This window comes from Sceloporus undulatus, chromosome 4 (genome assembly GCF_019175285.1).
Source record: "Sceloporus undulatus isolate JIND9_A2432 ecotype Alabama chromosome 4, SceUnd_v1.1, whole genome shotgun sequence".
In the NCBI taxonomy this organism is placed as follows: Eukaryota; Metazoa; Chordata; class Lepidosauria; order Squamata; family Phrynosomatidae; genus Sceloporus; species Sceloporus undulatus.
In genome coordinates this window covers 195,354,292-195,371,109 of record NC_056525.1, presented here as the reverse complement: position 1 = coordinate 195,371,109, position 16,818 = coordinate 195,354,292, and the positions used below count along the sequence as shown (strand labels likewise).

At 43.9% G+C, this 16,818-nt stretch overlaps 1 protein-coding gene across 1 annotated transcript in view; it reads left to right on the top strand.

Annotated features, from left to right (window-relative positions):
* The window catches only part of PRKDC (protein kinase, DNA-activated, catalytic subunit), a 134,433-nt gene that overhangs the window by 90,649 nt on the left and 26,966 nt on the right, over positions 1-16,818 (top strand). The window contains exons 64-72 of the mRNA XM_042464437.1: positions 905-1,093; positions 1,936-2,160; positions 2,646-2,754; positions 4,373-4,481; positions 5,881-6,070; positions 7,323-7,497; positions 8,732-8,916; positions 9,547-9,727; positions 15,936-16,096. Of these exons, the coding sequence (XP_042320371.1) occupies positions 905-1,093; positions 1,936-2,160; positions 2,646-2,754; positions 4,373-4,481; positions 5,881-6,070; positions 7,323-7,497; positions 8,732-8,916; positions 9,547-9,727; positions 15,936-16,096 (1,524 nt within the window). The remainder of the gene's footprint in view (positions 1-904; positions 1,094-1,935; positions 2,161-2,645; positions 2,755-4,372; positions 4,482-5,880; positions 6,071-7,322; positions 7,498-8,731; positions 8,917-9,546; positions 9,728-15,935; positions 16,097-16,818) is intronic.

Below are 16,818 nucleotides of genomic sequence, written 5' to 3'. Positions count from 1 at the left end.
ACAGTCTGGGGGGGGACAATGGAAAATGCCCTCTGGGAGGTAGTCAAAAGCCTAGATTTTTGTGGCTGAAGTAGGCCTCTCCAGGAGGAGCGGAGTGCGCGGAGAGGATTGTAGGGGAGAAGGCAGTCCTGGAGATAGCTTGGACCCAAGCCATTTAGGGCTTTAAAGGTGATAACCAACACCTTGTACTGGGTCCGGAAGCTAATGGGCAGCCAGTCGAGGGACTTTAGAACTGGGGTAATATGGTCCCTCCTGGATGTTCCAGAAATTACTCTGGCTGCCATATTCTGTACTAGTTGCAATTTCCGGACCAAGCACAAGGGTAGCCCCATGTAGAGCGCATTACAGAAGTCTATACATGAGTTTACCAGCGCGTGCACAACAGTCTCCAGATCCCTTACTTCCAGAAAAGGGCGCAGCTGGTGTATCACCCAAAGCTGATAACAGGCGCTTCTGACTGTCACATTTACCTGGTTCGACATCAGGAGTGACGAGTCAAGGAGCACCCCCAGACTGCGAATGCAGTCCTTGATGGAGGGTGTGACCCCGTCCAGGACCAGAGGTTGCAGCCCAATTCTTGGTTTCGGGTCCGTTACCGTGAGCACTTCCATTTTGTCTGGATTCAGCCTCAATCTGTTTTTCCTCATCCAGCCCATTACTGCCCGAAGACATTCACTGAGAGAGGAGACACCATCAGAATTCAAGGCCGACGAACAAGACATGGAGAAATAGATTTGGGTGTCATCGGCATACTAATAACACCCAGCTCCATAACTCTGAATTATCTCACCCAGCGGCTTCATATAGATGTTAAATAATTAAACTATGAACTCTGTGAATTCAGTAAACGTATTAAAACTTCTAAGTGACTGTTAATTGATCTGGTACACCTTTGCTTGTATAGGCACTTTCTGTACAAGACTGGCCTAATGAAGAACCAACAGAAGCTGAAAAAGATTTTTGGGAACTTGCATCTCTGGAATGTTACAACTGTCTAACTGAATGGAAGTCTTTGGAATACTGTTCAACTATTAACATTGATAATGAACAGCCTCCAGACTTGAATAAAACATGGAGTGATCCATTTTACCAGGTTTTGCAAATAATATCTGTTTATATGTATCTTTGCTTCTGTGACTATATTGTATGTGTTCACTGTACCAGGGTGCTAGGGCTTGAATCTTAGGCTCCAGTTATACTTTATTTTTCTTTGGATGTTAAACTGTTTTCCCTGAAGATCAAGCAGCAGGTGCTGCTTAGATTTTGATTATGCAAATTGGGTGGAAGTGTAGGTATAATTAAACAGTCTCTTGTATATTGCTTACAAACTGCAGCCCCTCCTTTCCCTTAGCAGTTGTACTTCAGTGATAGGCATGGATATCCCGAGTATTTCCTTGCATATACAGTGGACCCTTCATATTGGCAGGCTGGCAATCTACGGATTTGTCCACCCAGAGATCACCATGCCCCTTATTCAGTGGTGCTGTCCTCACACACCTCACCACCACTGAATAATATGGGGGGTGACTGCATTTTTTGCCATCCACGGGAAGGGAACACAGAACTAAACCATCACAAATGGGAAGTGTCCATTTGGACCCCCCTCCTTGCTCTACTTCTGTCAATGGGCAAAAAAACTTTTTTGTTCCTACAAGCTTTTAAGACATAAGGTTTTTAAAGAATGGGCTGGGGTGCTGTATTGTTTCAAATTGAAAAGGTTTTTTTTGCATATTGTTCTTTTAACTGGAGGTTTGAATTGTTTTAATACCTTGAATAGTTTAATTCTGTTTTAATGTTCACTTTTTGTGTTTTTTAATTGTGTTGTTCTTTTACATTGTAATTTAACATTTGAGTCCCAGTTTTGAGAATGGGGAGGGCGGAGTTGTTGTTTACAGTACAATCATATAAATAAAACAATATTTCCCTCCATTTCAGGAAGCCTATCTACCATACGTAATTCGTAGCAAATTGAAACTTCTCCTTCAGGGCGAGAATGACCAGTCTTTACTGACATTTATTGATGAGGCTATGAAGACAGAACAGAGGAAAGCTCTAATAGAAATGTACTACAGTCAAGAGTTGAGTCTTCTCTACATTTTGCAGGATGATTTTGACAGAGCCAAATACTATGTCAGCAATGCTATGCAGGTGTTCATGCAGGTAATGTTCAGAATGGTGATATGAGCTTTTAGGTTGAAGAAAGGTAGTGTTAAGTTGACAACAATGCAGTGTTACTGTATTAAATATCCTGAATTATTATGAGGTAAAACAGACCAGCAGCTTGTCAGCAGCTAGTCAGCCCTCAGTCAGCATGGGACTGCGGCGACCGGACAGCCCACTCTGAAAGCAGGCTGCTGTTACAGTCCCAAGTAAGTCACCAGCAAAGAGAGGACTTTTTGTGCTCTTTCTGCCAGCAGCCAGAGGCTGCTGCAGGGGCATGCGCTGTCCGTATACCCCGCCTCTGAAGTGGTCGGAAGTGGCCCTTCTGTTTCTGACCAGTGTAACTCAAATTTTGTTATGTATTCTCCATCTTCTTTGGAATTTAAAAAAGGGTAAAGGTATAAAGGTAAAGCATAGCACAGAAAAAAGCCATTTTTGTTGTTTGTTGTATGGAAATTTAAAGGAAAATGTGCTTTCTCCTATAGAGCTATTCCAGTATCGATTCACTGTTGCACCAGAGTCGACTTACCAAGCTTCAATCAGTACAAGCTTTAACAGAAATACTGGACTTTATTAACTTTATAAGCAAGCCAAGTAAGTTTTTCTTCCTTGATGTACTGCTGTCACATACATTTCATAGACATATTGTTACAACAGTGTTGTATGTTCAGAAAAAACTGAGTCTAGTTTGGTAATACAGGTATTCTCTTTCCCCAAAGATGTCTATGTCTTTATCTGGTTTTGCATTACAATATATGTAGTAGTAGAAATATTCCTACATGTCACATTTCACGATAGTGGCTTCTGCTTGGTGTTTTGTTCCTATTTTTGTTTTATCAGTTCTGATAAGAGAGGCATGTAGCAGGATTCATTAAAAAGTGAGTCTTTTTAGACAAATGTTCCTTTAACCTGTATTGGAAGATGCTTTTGACATTCAAGAAACTGACAGAAATGAGCAGTTAAACAGATTTCTCTCTGTACACATTGTCCCTAGGAAAACTTACCAGTTCTTTTGATTTTTCCTATCGTCTGTACGCTGATGACACTGAGCTGTATCATTCCACCCCTGACCTTTCTCTGAGGCTTGAACAGCAAGTTTCATCTTGTCTCACAGCTGTCTCGCAGTGGATGCGCCATTGGCGTTTGAAGCGCAACAAGTCCAAGACGGAGCTTCTTGTCTTTCCACCTAAGTCCACCCTTCAATACTCCTTTTCTGTTTCTGTTGATGACATCTCTATTCGATTGGTCCAGGAAGCCCGCAGTCTTGGCTTCATTTTTTATTCTTCTCTGTCATGTATCCCCCAGATCCAGGCCACAGCCAAGGCCTGTAGAGTCTCTACTGCCAAGACTCTGGTCCACGCTCTGGTCGTCTCACGACTAGATTATTGTAACCTCCTTCTGGCAGTACATCCTCTCTCACACCTTTGTCCTTTAATTTCAGTCCAGCATTCAGGGGGGCATGCATTATTACATCCACTCACCACTCTGACCATGTTTCTCCTCTATTATCATCCCTTCACTGGCTCCCCTTCCCCTTCCGTATTCAGTATAAGCTTCTGTTAACCTTTAAAGCTCTGCATGAGCTGGGCTGCCCCTTTATTTATCTGAACTTCTTTCTCCCCACATTCCCACTCGTACCCTCCATTCTGGTAGTCAAGTTCTGCTGTCCCAGCCCAGGCTCTCCACTGCCCTGTCCCGGGTTCGTCCCTTTTCACTTTCTGCCCCTCACTCCTGGAATCTCCTTCCCCCACAAGCAAGGGTCATCACTTCTTTAACCAGTTTCAAAACTGAGTTGAAGACTATATTGTTCAGGGAAGCGTTCCCAGGCATTGTGTGACTGTTTACCCAATTGTTATCTGATATTTTGTTCTATTTGATCGCTGATGTTCTCAATCTGTTGCCTCCTTATTTTATCTAATTCTATCTTGTATTACGATCTATTGTTTTATATGTATTTTGTAGAATGTACGCCATTGGCAGGTTTCATTTTTATCAATTTTCTTGTCTGTATGTACAGCACTGTGTAAATCTACAGTGCTATATAAATAAAGTATAATAATAATACATGTTCATAGTTAAATTATCTGTTACTAGTCATATTTTTTACCTTGAATTTAAATATTCAGGTGTTATACTGTATTGTCTGCTGCTAATTTTTGTGCGTTTTGTGTGTTCTCCCCTTAACATCTTTCTCCCTCCAAATGATTCATAGGTAATATGAGTTCTCAAGCGTCCCTTAAACGACTTCTCAGTATTTGGACAAGTAGGTATCCAGACAAAATGGATCCAATGAACATTTGGGATGACATAATCACAAATCGGTAAATAATGGCTTTTCTCACTTATCTCTGATTTCTTATGCTTGTTGTACACCCAAGAATAGGAAGGGGGGAAACTAGAGAGTGTCAAAATAATGTCAAAGGAAACAGTCTTTTAGTATCTAATTATATACAGAGACTTTTGAAACAGAAATTTCTGTAAAATATTTTCTTTGGTCCCTTGAAAAGACCTCAAAATATTAATAGGCTGAAATGCACTGGGCTTTTTAACAATATATTTTATTTCCTAGGATGTCTTTTGAATGTGTGTGCACACCCAAGATTATTATGAAATAAATTCTTCCAACATGACAGTAAAATAGTTGATTGTCTATATCATTTTGGGAGCAAAAGGTGGCCACTCAGTAATTAAAAATATCTATATTTGTAATTTTTTTTTTTAATGTGGCCTTCCAAGACTTAGTGCATTTTGGGATAGAGCATGCAACATGTTGCTAGCCAGCTAGCACTGTGCCAGAACACCATTGTTTTCTATTGGCATGTCTTTGTTTCCAAGGGAGCAAGAAAAGGGATATGAGGGAACCAAGCATTAAAGTGACAGTAGGTCTGTGCTTAGGATCTTCATAGGTTCAGTGAATGTGTGGATGGTACACTGGAGAAAAGCTCCAACTACTGGACCCACATTACTGTGATCACCAGCTCTTATGTTAGTCTCCTCTGTGTATTCAGTAGAGGTCTGAATGTGGAACATAAGCACAAATAGGTGTGTGTATGTGCTTCCTGTCATGTCTCTGCAAAATACAGTGGGCCCTTGGTATCAACTGTGGTTTGGTTCCAGGATGCTTGTGGATATCAAAATCTGTGGATGCTCAAGTCCCATGAAATACAATGGCATAGTACAATGATGTCCCATATATAAAATCAAAGTTTGCTTTTTGGAATTTATATTTTTTTAAAATATTTTCAAGCCATGGATTGTTGAATCTGTGGATAAGGAGGGATGACTGTATATGGAAGTCCAGGAATGAAGCCAGTAGGTCTGCCAAAGTTAAGGTCCAGTCTCACTCCATTCCACATGTTCCTAAGTACATGGAAAGATTTTGCGTGTGTGTCAATTATGTATATGACTGAAATCAGTTTAAATATGAAATGTTAGGTTATCCATTGAAAACAAGAAGGAAATAAAATTGGAGATACTGATACAGGGGTTGAAATGATATGCTGATAGCAATTTATTATAAGCATACTGGATAGTGAGGAGTGGAATTCTGTGGCTTGTTAGAAAAAGAAATTTGCCTCTTTGGTCTTTTCAATTATGAAAACTGTACTGATGAGCTTGGATTAATAGCTAAAGTTACTATAACACAGTACCCATTGGGTGTTTGACACCTAAGGGTGATTGTCAGTATAGTCAATATTGCGCTTCTTTTACTTGTTGCAGGTGTTTCTTTCTTGACAAAATTCAGGAGAGGCTTCCTAACACACACCTTGAAGACAGTATGGAAGTGGATGGTGCAGGAGATAGAAATTTGAAAATGGACATAGACAGTGAGAAGGAGGATGCATACTCCATGATAAGGAACTGCAAGTTTACCATGAAAATGAAGATGATTGAGAGTGCAAGGAAACAGGTGGCTGCATCATGTTTGCTTACTCGTAACCCATCCCCCCCCCCCAAAAAAAAACCCATAGAAAGCATATTTGGAAAAGACATAACAGAAGTATGTTTTAAGTGTTTTGAGGTATCTGACTATAATAACTGTCAGACAGTATTGTGTATTCTCTTATTTACACATTCACATTGTGTTTGGGATTCTTTAAAACAGAATTACATATAGACCTCAGACTTGCTATTCATGATAATATGATATAAATCAGAGTGATATAAGGTAAACTGTAAGGTAGTAGCATGGAATGATTTAATACATGAACATCAGGTTAAGTATGAATCAATTTTCTCCAGGTATTATGAACTTTGTCTGGCCCTGCCACTGTCAAGTCAGTGCAGAGGAGTAGTCTGTGACAGTGTTGGTTAACATCTCATGAAACCAGTCTAGAAGTAAGAGTTGTGTGATCTTTACTGGAATTTTCTGATTCCCTTCACTTCAGTTTTTCACTAGTTTTCACTATGGCCAGATGTTTTGCCATAGACTGCACTGGATATTTGCAATAAGGGAAACATCCTTATTTTTGAGAACTTGATTAGATGGAAAATTCTAAGCCATAAATTTGCCTCTCACATTTTTCAACTACTGTATTTTCTTTCTTTGGGGAAAAGATATATATGACATTATGAATTTTCAGCAAGCAGAATCCAGAGACATAGTTCCAAAACACACTGCAGAAATAATTCAGTTTGCAACCACTTAAACTGCCCTGGCTCAGTTCTAGAAAATTCTGGGAACTGTAGTTTTATGAGACATTTAGCCGCCTTTGTCAGCTCTGGTGTACAATAAATTACAGTTCCCAGGATTCCCTAGCACTGAGCCAAGGCAGTTACAGCAGTCTCAAACTGGATTATTTCTGTAGTGTGTTTTGGACCATAGTTGTGTTAGTCTGAAATATCAGTATGCAAAGAGATCTTGTAGTACAACTGAGCAAAAGAAGTTGTATCAGAGGTTTTTGTAGACTTGGTCTACTTCCTCAGATGCAAGCAATTATATTTTCATTTCCATTCTTTAAAATGTAAGTATTTGATTTCCTACTTGAAACATTTTTATTGGCAGACCTGGCTTCCTGTAAAGCTTATTACTATAAATTTGCTTCTACTTACTTTTCTCTTCCTACTACTTGTTTAATATTCCTGCCTCGAAAGAAAATGTGTCCTTATTTCATATTGTTTGTGATACTATATATTTTTCTTCCCTTGAACTATTAATACAGAACAGCTTTTCTGTAGCCATGAAACTTCTGAAGGACCTGCACAGGGATTCCAAGACTAGAGAAGACTGGCTAGTGAGATGGAACCATAGCTATTGCCGATATAGCCATAGTCGTAGCCAGAGCCAAAGCTGTCCTGAACAAATACTTACAGTACTCAAAACAATTTCCTTACTAGGTATGTGTTCCATGTAGGATTCACCAACACATAATATAATGCAAACATAGAAAGGGCCGTGCTGGTTCTGAGAAATGCTGTCTAGCACAGCATTCTGTTCCCACAGTAGCCAACCAGCTGCTTATGGGAAGTTCACATCATCATGAAAGGCAGTAGTACCTTCCTATTCATATTCCACAAGAGGTACTGTATAGTCAAACCTCAACTTTCATGGGTTTAATTTCTGCAGATTTGATTATTCATGAGTTTGTAGCTGGTGCTTAAGTAGCAATGTAATTGCTACTTAACTAGCTGCACTTAACACCACACCTTTATAAGGGGCAGGCAAAGGAAACAGTTGGGTGGTCTGGCCTGTCCACAAGACAGAGAGAAGGAAAAGGAGCCACTGGAGCTGGAGCTGGTCCTAGAAAAAGTGATAGAGCTGGGAAGCATTGCAAGGCAAGGCCAGTGGCAGCTTTTCCTCTTCCCCCTCTTCTGCATCACCTTACCTGCCAACAGTCCTGGTCAGTTTGGCACCATGATGCCTTTGCCTCACTCCCTCTTTGCTGGTCTCCCAAGTGTTCTCTCCTTTGCTTCCTCCCCACCACCCAGATAGCGAAGAGGCAGGTGCCACAACTGCTGCTGCTGCTGCTTCAAAGATCTCCTTTAATATAGTTGTCCTAGGAAACAGTGGGGGAGAGGCTTGGAAACTGGAGGAGGGAATGAAAGTCTGGCAAAGGGGTCATGGTGACAAAGTGTCAAAGGGAGTAGGAGGGGCTGTTGGTTGGAAAGGAGATGGAGAACAGTAGGAGGTGGATGAGCAACTGCCACTGCCAGCCCAGTCTGTTACGAAAATCTCTTCAGTATCATCATCCTTCTCTTCTTCCTCCTCAAAAAGGACAATGACATTGAAGGTGATTTTTGCAGCAGTAGTTGGGAATTGTAGTCTGTAACATGCATGTTTTGGGGGAGGGTTAGAGATATTCATGATTTTTACACTTTTGCAGGATTCCTGCACCCCTAAACCCTGTGAATGTAGAGGGCTAATATTTCATTCTGTTCTTGCTACTGGATGATACAGTCATCATGAATAATAGCCATTCATTATCCTGCATTAACTTGTTTATTCCCTTTAAAAAACTTCCACATTGGGGCCAAAACTACTACCTATAGTAGTGAATCCCATAGTTTAATTATCTATTGCGTGAAGATCATTTGTATAACAACATTAGTTTTATAACATTTGATCCAACAGATGAGACTAAGTCTGGCAGCTTGAGTGCACACATCTTCCGCCGCCAAAACCTCCTACTTGGTACTACTTTCTACATTATGGCCAGTGCACTTCGCAAGGATTCAAACTGTCTTCACCAAATTGAAGAAGAAAAGGCTAAAAAGGTCTTGGTGCTTTCAGGAGAAAGACCTGATAACATTGAAAAGGTATTTTCTCTCTCCATAAAAGTGAATTGTTGTACTGAGTTTACTCCTTTTGAATGGGGTTCCAGATTGCAGAGCTGTGACTGGAGAGCTATGATGCCAAGGGATGTGGTTGTTCTCATTATGTGTGGCTATACTCCCTGATGTCATCTGGTCCATGCATGGTCAAGGGGGTGAGGAATTCAGCCTGGCACCCAAAGGAAATGTCTATGGACCACATAAAGCAGTATTTTGGTGTTATCATCTGTATTTATTGCTAACTGGGTTGTTGGGCGATTCCATGCTCTATGGTCTTGGAGGGAAGGGGGTGTGCCGTTTTGTATGAACAGTGAGCCGGTAGAATGGGCTGTAGGGCTGTAGGTGCTGATTACTTTCCCAAAATTTGCTGCAAGGCACCTTCCATTAATAGTTCTTCCACTTTCCATTTCTCTTACTTCTTCCCACTTATGAACCCTGCATCTTATTTTTTTTAACCTGTCCCCCGCTTCTGTCTGTGTTGTACTTTACTGTAGCTACATGAAAAGCATTTCAAAACCTTGTTTAAGGAATCATATATAATCTTCATTACTTTAATACTAATTTTTATTAGTATTGTTCAGTATTTTACTATACACTTCCTGGTTGCAATTTCAGGTTATTGAGGGCTTGAACAAAAGAGCTTTTCAGTATTTCAAAGTGGCTGCGAAGAAAGCTGAAGAAGAGATGCAATCCATTTCAGTTGATCACATGGATACAAATGGCATCATAGATGCTTATATGACATTAGCTAATTTCTGTGACAGACATCTTCGTAAAGAAGAAGAAAGCTCAGCAGGTAAGTTAAAGGATGAATTTGTTTAGTTTTGTATCTCTGAAGAAGATAAATGGGAAGTATTTTAAGGCTAAATTGGTATTTTTTTTTAAACATAAGCGGGTTACAGACGGGCAAAAGGGATGTACTCATGACGTCATGAAGGTAGAGCCTTCAGACGGGCTTTACCTGAATGCCGTCATGAACACGCCCCCCGCACGCCCCAAGCGGGAAGAAGCGGCATTAAAAAGGTGCTGCTTTTTTCCGCTTCTTTTTGATTTGCGGCGTACCTGCGCATGTCCGTCTGTAAGCCCCTGCACCGATACGTCAGAATTGCTACGCCGCAAATATAAGTTGCCAGTTTAAAAGCTCTGTGTCAGCTGCGTCCCATAATGGGTCGGGGTCCCGGGACATGCGTGGTTTGCAGCCAAGCTTTAATTGCAACGTCCGCTGCCATGCAGCTGTGGAAGCTGAGGCACAGCTGCGGCGCATTTTAAGCCTCGTAACCCTAACCCTAGAGCCAGTGGTGCGCATGCGTTGCTAGAACCGCGGGAAGTTGTAACTTTTGCCGGCGGATGTTTTGGTTGTAGAAAGTGAAAAGGGAAAGTTTGGGATTTAAAGTGACCCCCTACACACATTCCTGCGCCATTCTCATCTGGGAACGGGCACAGTTTGGCTGCTCCTGGCACAGCTGTGTGGCGGCTCCCCTTTGCCACCAGGCAGGATGGCTCAGCCATCCACCAGCACCCCGAAAAAAGGCAGGGGGACGTCTTGGTCTCATACTGAGACGGCTGACATTATAGCTATATGGTCCCAGCCAAACATTTTGCAGAAACTGGAGCAGTCCTACCTGAATGCTGACACATATCGAGAAGGGGAAGAAGCCATGAGAGCTGCTGCACCGGTACACCAGAATTGCTACGCCGCTAATTTAAGTTGCCCATTTAAAAGCTCCGTCGCATAGTGAGTTGGGGTCTTGGAACATGCGCAGTTTGCAGTCAGGCTTTAATTGCAACGTCCGCTGCCATGCAGCTGTGGAAGCTGAGGCACAGCTGCGGCGCATTTTAAGCCTCGTAACCCTAACCCTAACCCTAACCCTAGAGCAACATGTACGCATGCGCTGCTTGGAAAGTTTGGACTTTAAAGTGCACCCCTACACACATTCCTCTGCCATTTTCACCTAACAATAAAAAACGCTAAAACTGTAAATATTGACATATGTACAAAGGAGGTGAGGGGAGATGGCAGGGGGACAGCGGTGGCAGCGGAGACAGCTGTGGCTGCGCATTGCAGATTCAGCAGGAGCGCAGGGACCAAAGGAGAGGAGGCATCTATGATGCTGCTGACACTGGCAAAGTGCAAACGGACAAGGATGCCAACACCAGCTGATCACCAGCGGGCAGGAGACCACCATTGTTTTAAAGGGGCTTGGGCACTTTAAATGTGCCCATAGGCTTTCTGCCGCCGCTGCTTAGCCCTGCGCAGCTGCGTATTCGCCAGCCGGCAAAGGAAAAAAAAAAGAGACCCCGGAGCTTGAATGTGCCCAAGACCTTTTGATGCCCTCTAAACTTGCCCCCAAAGGCAAAGGGCAACTAGAGAGGCCTGGGATCAAGGGGCAGGGAGCACTGACAAGGCACTAGGTCCCATGATGTCCCATAAAGACATCATTTCGCCTCCCAGGGCATGTTTTCCCTCCCAGCCCCATCTACTCTATTCTACCCTTCCTGTTCTCTCCTCCCACCATGCCTGGCTCACTGGTCCCCAAACCAGCAATCTCCAAACTCTGTCCTCCCAGGCGTTTGGACTTCATCTCCCAGAATCCCCAGCCACCTTGCCCTGTGGTCTGGGATTCTGGGACATGAAGTCCAAACGCCTGGGAGGACAGAGTTTGGACATTGCTACCTCACAGCACTCCTGCCTAGCTTTAGACTGCACAGTTGCGCCTCATTCACACTCACAGCCACACTGCCGCAGTTGCGCATAATTAACCACACAAATTTTTTTAAAAATAAAGTTTTTTATTAACAACAATAACAACAATAAAAATCTTATTTACAACTATTTACAAAGGGAAGAGGGAGGGTGAAGGGGGGATGGCAGAGGGGGCAGGGGAGGGAAGCTGCTTCAGGGAGGGGGAGGAGGCGGTGGGGCGGGCAGCCGGCGGAGGAGTTCCTGGTGGGTCTCTTCCATGGAGGAGACTCTCTCCGCCAGCTTGTCCACTTTCTCCTCCAGCGCAGCGAACCTCCTCTCCGTCCGGTTCTCTGTGGGGGGAAAAGAAAGAGGATGGTTAGGATCAGCCTGTGCAGCCCATCACTCACTCCCAGAGGCAGGGTTTCTGGGTGCCCCCACTCCCTTCCCTGGGTTCACCTCTACACTTACCTTGCTGCCAGGCTTGGAGGACACGATCCAGGGCACTGGCATCGAGGGCCAAGTGCCCTGGCTCTCCTGGCAGGCGGCGGCTCGGCCCAGGCTCCTCTTCCTCGGCAGCAGCAACAGCAGCGAGGACTTCAAGCCCTGGAAAAAAGGAAGGAAAGGCCCAAGTTACCATGCTGGCATGGCAGACGAGGGCACAAGTGTCGTGGGGGCTGCAGGCAGGCAACCCCCACCCCTCACCCTGGGGACCTACCTGCCACCAGAGGAGCCTGCTCTGGCTGCGGAGGGGCCACAGCAGCTGGTCCTGGCTGTGGCCCACCCTCGGGGACATCCTCGTCCCCCGAGGATGGTGGAGAGGGCGACCTGGCAGGGTGCCCTCCCTCCCTCCGCCTCGGCCGCACGCCTGCAGAAGGGAAGAGGAGGGATGGCATTGGCACCATGCAGGAAGGAGAGGAGGGCAAGGGAAGGGTCAAGGAGGGTAGGACAGGGCATGGCAAGAGCTCTGGCTTACCTGGAGGACGGCGATCTTCCGGTCTGGGCCGATCTCCCCTGATCCACAGGTCCTTCAGCCGCGAGAAGAATGGTGGCTGCCTGTCAACCGGAGGCGCCTCTCCGAAATCCTCCAGGGTTTCAAAGAACGCTGCCTTCAGAGTTTTAAACTTCACTCTGCATTGGTGCAGCGTTCTTTGAAACCCTTGGTTTCGGAGGGCACGAGATGCCTCGAGAAAATGCCCCCGGTTGGGTTTGTTGGTGCTAGCCATCACTCTCCTCGCGGCTGCCTGTGGCATCAGGGAGTCCAGGAGGATCCCGACCTCTTCGTCTGTCCAGTAGGCGATTCGGACCGGGACCCTCCTGCGTGGCTCTGCCATGTTGATCGCCGTCCTGGGGTCTTGCACAGTTGCGCACGGGTATATATGGGCACCTGCGGCTCTGGGCCGTTAGGCCAAGGTGGTCCTAGTCCAATGAAAGTTTTCAGAGGAGCAGTTTGAATCTTTCCCCCAATAGATGTCCTCTGGGTGCCCCATTGATACATTCAAATAGGCCATTAGGAAAGCTTGAATTTGAGGGGGATTGATACATTGTCAAAGGGGCAATTGGCAGTTGGAGCTGATGTATCTTTTTGCCCCAGGAAAACAGGCGCCAGGAGACCTTTTGTGTGTGTGTGTTTGTGTGTGTCCCCCTCAGGCACGTGGCAAAACATGCCCACAGCACGGATCAGGAATGATAGGCAGACTCAAACTGTGGATAATGGGATACATTTATTCATGTGCTTATGCTATTACAGTACAATGCACTCTGACATCACAGATGATGGCACAGGAGCCATCCTTCAGATTCTCCTTGTCAGAAAAAAATCTGCCAGGGCATTCCTCACAGTCTCCCCTGCTTTCTTCTTCTCTGTCTCTTCAAGGGGGTCATGAGCCACTTCCTAATGGGGTAGGCACAGTCAGCCAGTATCAGGGGCCCGATCTGCTGGCCTGTGATGTTGATGCTGGGGTTCCCTGGCACATAGATGCCAGCCTCCATGGCCTCGTAGATGAGAGAAAGTTTAAAGGGGCTTGGGCGCTTTAAATGCGCAGACAGGCTTTCTGCCGCCGCTGCTTAGCGCTGCAGCTGCGAAGCTGCGGATTTCTCATGCGGCAAAAGAAAAAAAAGCCGCGGTTTGGGCCGCCCGTGCGGAAGCTGCCTCTCTTTTTGCAGCGTCCTCTGAGGCGGCAGTTTGGAAACTCCGGGTCCGAAACGGACCCAGGTGAGGCGTCTTCACTGCCCCCCGTGTGGAAGCTCCAACACCTGAAGCACGCCCCCGGGGCGGGCCGTCTGGAGGCTCCGCATTCAGCTGAATACACCTCCTAGACGTCCTCCCCTGCCCGTCTGTAACCCGCCATAGTTAAGGCAATATTTATTAGCATGTTGTGATTTGAAACTTTGGGTATATATTGAAAGTCAGTACTGTAGATAAAACATTGGATTGACTATGGTTTTCATGTTTACTCTGGTGTAGTAAGTATCCGCTCTTACCAGTATAAATTTTCCCCCATGCAGAACTGAGATAGTAAAATTAACTCTTGATAGTTTTACATTATGTAACCTGCTACCTAGTTTTTATATGGTTACAATAATGCTGTGTATAACTAAGAAAACTGATCTAGATCCAACATTGTTGGTCTGTGGACATATGCATTTCTATCAGTTGCATCAGTAGCAGATTATCTCCACCATCACCCCCATAGCTCCTACCCCCAACTTCAAAATTTGCTCTAGGTGGCTGGGAAACTGTCTAGAGCAGGGGTGGGCAACCTGCGGCCCGCGGGCCGGATGCGGCCCGGCAAGGCCTTGGGACCGGCCCCAGCCCGGTCCTGCCGCCCATTGCCGCCGGAGCCTTTGGCCTCTCGCATGAGGGCGTGGGGCCTTTGGCCTATCAGGAGGAGGCAGGCAATGGGGGGCAAGCGGCGGGCAAGGGGGGCAATTGTCTATAGAAGCTTCAGAAACATGCATTTATATTAACATTTTTTTTAAATCAGCAAATTTTTTTGCGTGTCCTCCATTTTTTAAAAAAGTGCCCTCCATTTGAAAATGTTTTCCTACATTTGTACCGGTTTATTTATTTAATTATTTTTTAAAAAAATTATTTAGTTATTTATTTTTTGGCTTCGGTCCCCCAGTTGTCTGAGGGACAGCAACCCGGCCCCCGGCTCAAAAAGGTTGCCTACCCCTGGTCTAGAGCATATTTCAAGCAGAATGGAGGGATGAGATTAAGAGGGATTCTGTCCCCTTCCATATTCTACAGATAGAGCTGCTTTCATCAGTGGACCAGTATCATTTGATTCAGGACTTTGTTTTTAAAAAGCAGTGGATTTTCTTACAGTATGCTTGCATTTATGAATTGTGCAGTGAAGTTATCAGTGTTATGTTCTTTAAAATTCATTCTGGTAAGCCATCAGTACTCATGAAATCATACAGGGAGCCTTTGGTATCCACATGTTCAATATCTGTGGATTTGAGCAACTGCAGACAGAAATGAAGAAACATTTAATTTGTTTTTAAACCTGTGATGACCAGATTGAGAAATAGTTCCAGGGCAATGATGGAGGCTGCTGCTGCAAGACCTGGGCAAGCCAGTGCTTCCCTCGCCCATGGAAGTCAATCCCACCACACAGTCAGAACTTTAACCTCTTCCTCATTTTCTTTCCCACTTTCATATCACAAAGCTGCTGCCAAAATTTAAACCCCTGCCTCAGTCTGTTTCCCACCCTCTCAGAAGGAAGCCTCTCTCAGAATTTAAACTCCTGCTTTCCCACTTTCTCACAAGAAAGCCTCTGACAGAATTTAAATTCCTTTCCTGGAAATACGTCACTTTGTCCCACTCCCTCTGCTGCCCTTCCTGAGGTGGATCTGTGAGAAAGGGATTTGAAATCTGTCAGAGGCTTTGTGATGGAAGGTTGAGAAGATGGGAACGGGTTTAAATTCTGTTAGATCCATCAGGATGGAAAGGTGTGGAAATGATGCAAGAAGAATACTTTCCTGGTGCCTGGACTGCATCATCCAGGTGATTTTAAATGTTAAATACTGACTTGAGCATTCAAGATTTTTTATATCCACGGGGAGTTCTGGAACCAAACCCCCGCAGATACCGAGTAACTGTATTTTCTTATGAGGAGAAAGTGATAATATCTACATAGAAAAAACAGTACCATAGTAGAACCACCTTGATATGCTTTAAAAAGTGTTCAACTATGGGGAAATGAAGCAAAGGATTTCTTTTATACAAGCGTTGACAAGACCTTTTGTTGTAATAGATAAATAAACTTATTAGCAGCACAAATGACAATGTTCTGTTGATTATTTTGTACTTTCTCAGATATAGATGCCGCAGATTTTCAGGCATTCCCAATCATTGTAGTAGAAAAAGTTATAAAAGCTTTAAAACTCCATTCAGAAGAAGCCAGGCTAAAATTTCCCAGGCTATTACAAATTGTAGAGAAGTATCCAAGAGAGACCTTGGGCCTCATGGTACAAGAGGTAAGTCTTCCCATGTCTCTGGACAGACAAAAAGACAAGTAGAGTTTGACATAACATCAAATTATTCAGGATGGCTAGAAGACAAAAATATTTGTGGAGACGATTTTCTAGATTGAGCAAAAGCTAGAAAATGACATTTGGTTGAGTGTAGGTAAGAGTAAACTGATCCCTGTTGAGACCGAAACCCCAGACTTCATAGATGGGATCGCACCTGGAATTTACTCTCTCAAAAAGAAATTTTAAGTCAGTTGTGAATAGCTCAATGAGAATGTTGACCTGTTGTGCAACATTTAATGAAAAAGGCAATTCTGTGTTATGATTTTTCAAGAGAAAGAGTCAAAAATAGTAAGGAAAAGCTTTGATAAAATATACATTTCAGCTATATTTGGAATATTCTTGTTCAGCTTAGATTGCAGTATTTCAGAAAAGGATACCACAGAGCTGGGACAGGACAGAAAAGAGCAACCAAAATGACTAGGGAATGCAGCAATGTCTCGATGATGAAATATTACAATGTCAGGGGATTTTTAGCTTTCAAAAAAACAACACAACCAGGGAATGATACATGCTTATAAAATTAGGCATGCTGTGCTAAAAGCAGAGAAAAAATTAATCCCTTTTTCAAATACAGGAATTTGTAGTCATCCAGTAAGACTGACTGGCAGGTACTTCAAAATGAACATAATAATAATAATAATAATAATAATAATAATAATAATAAT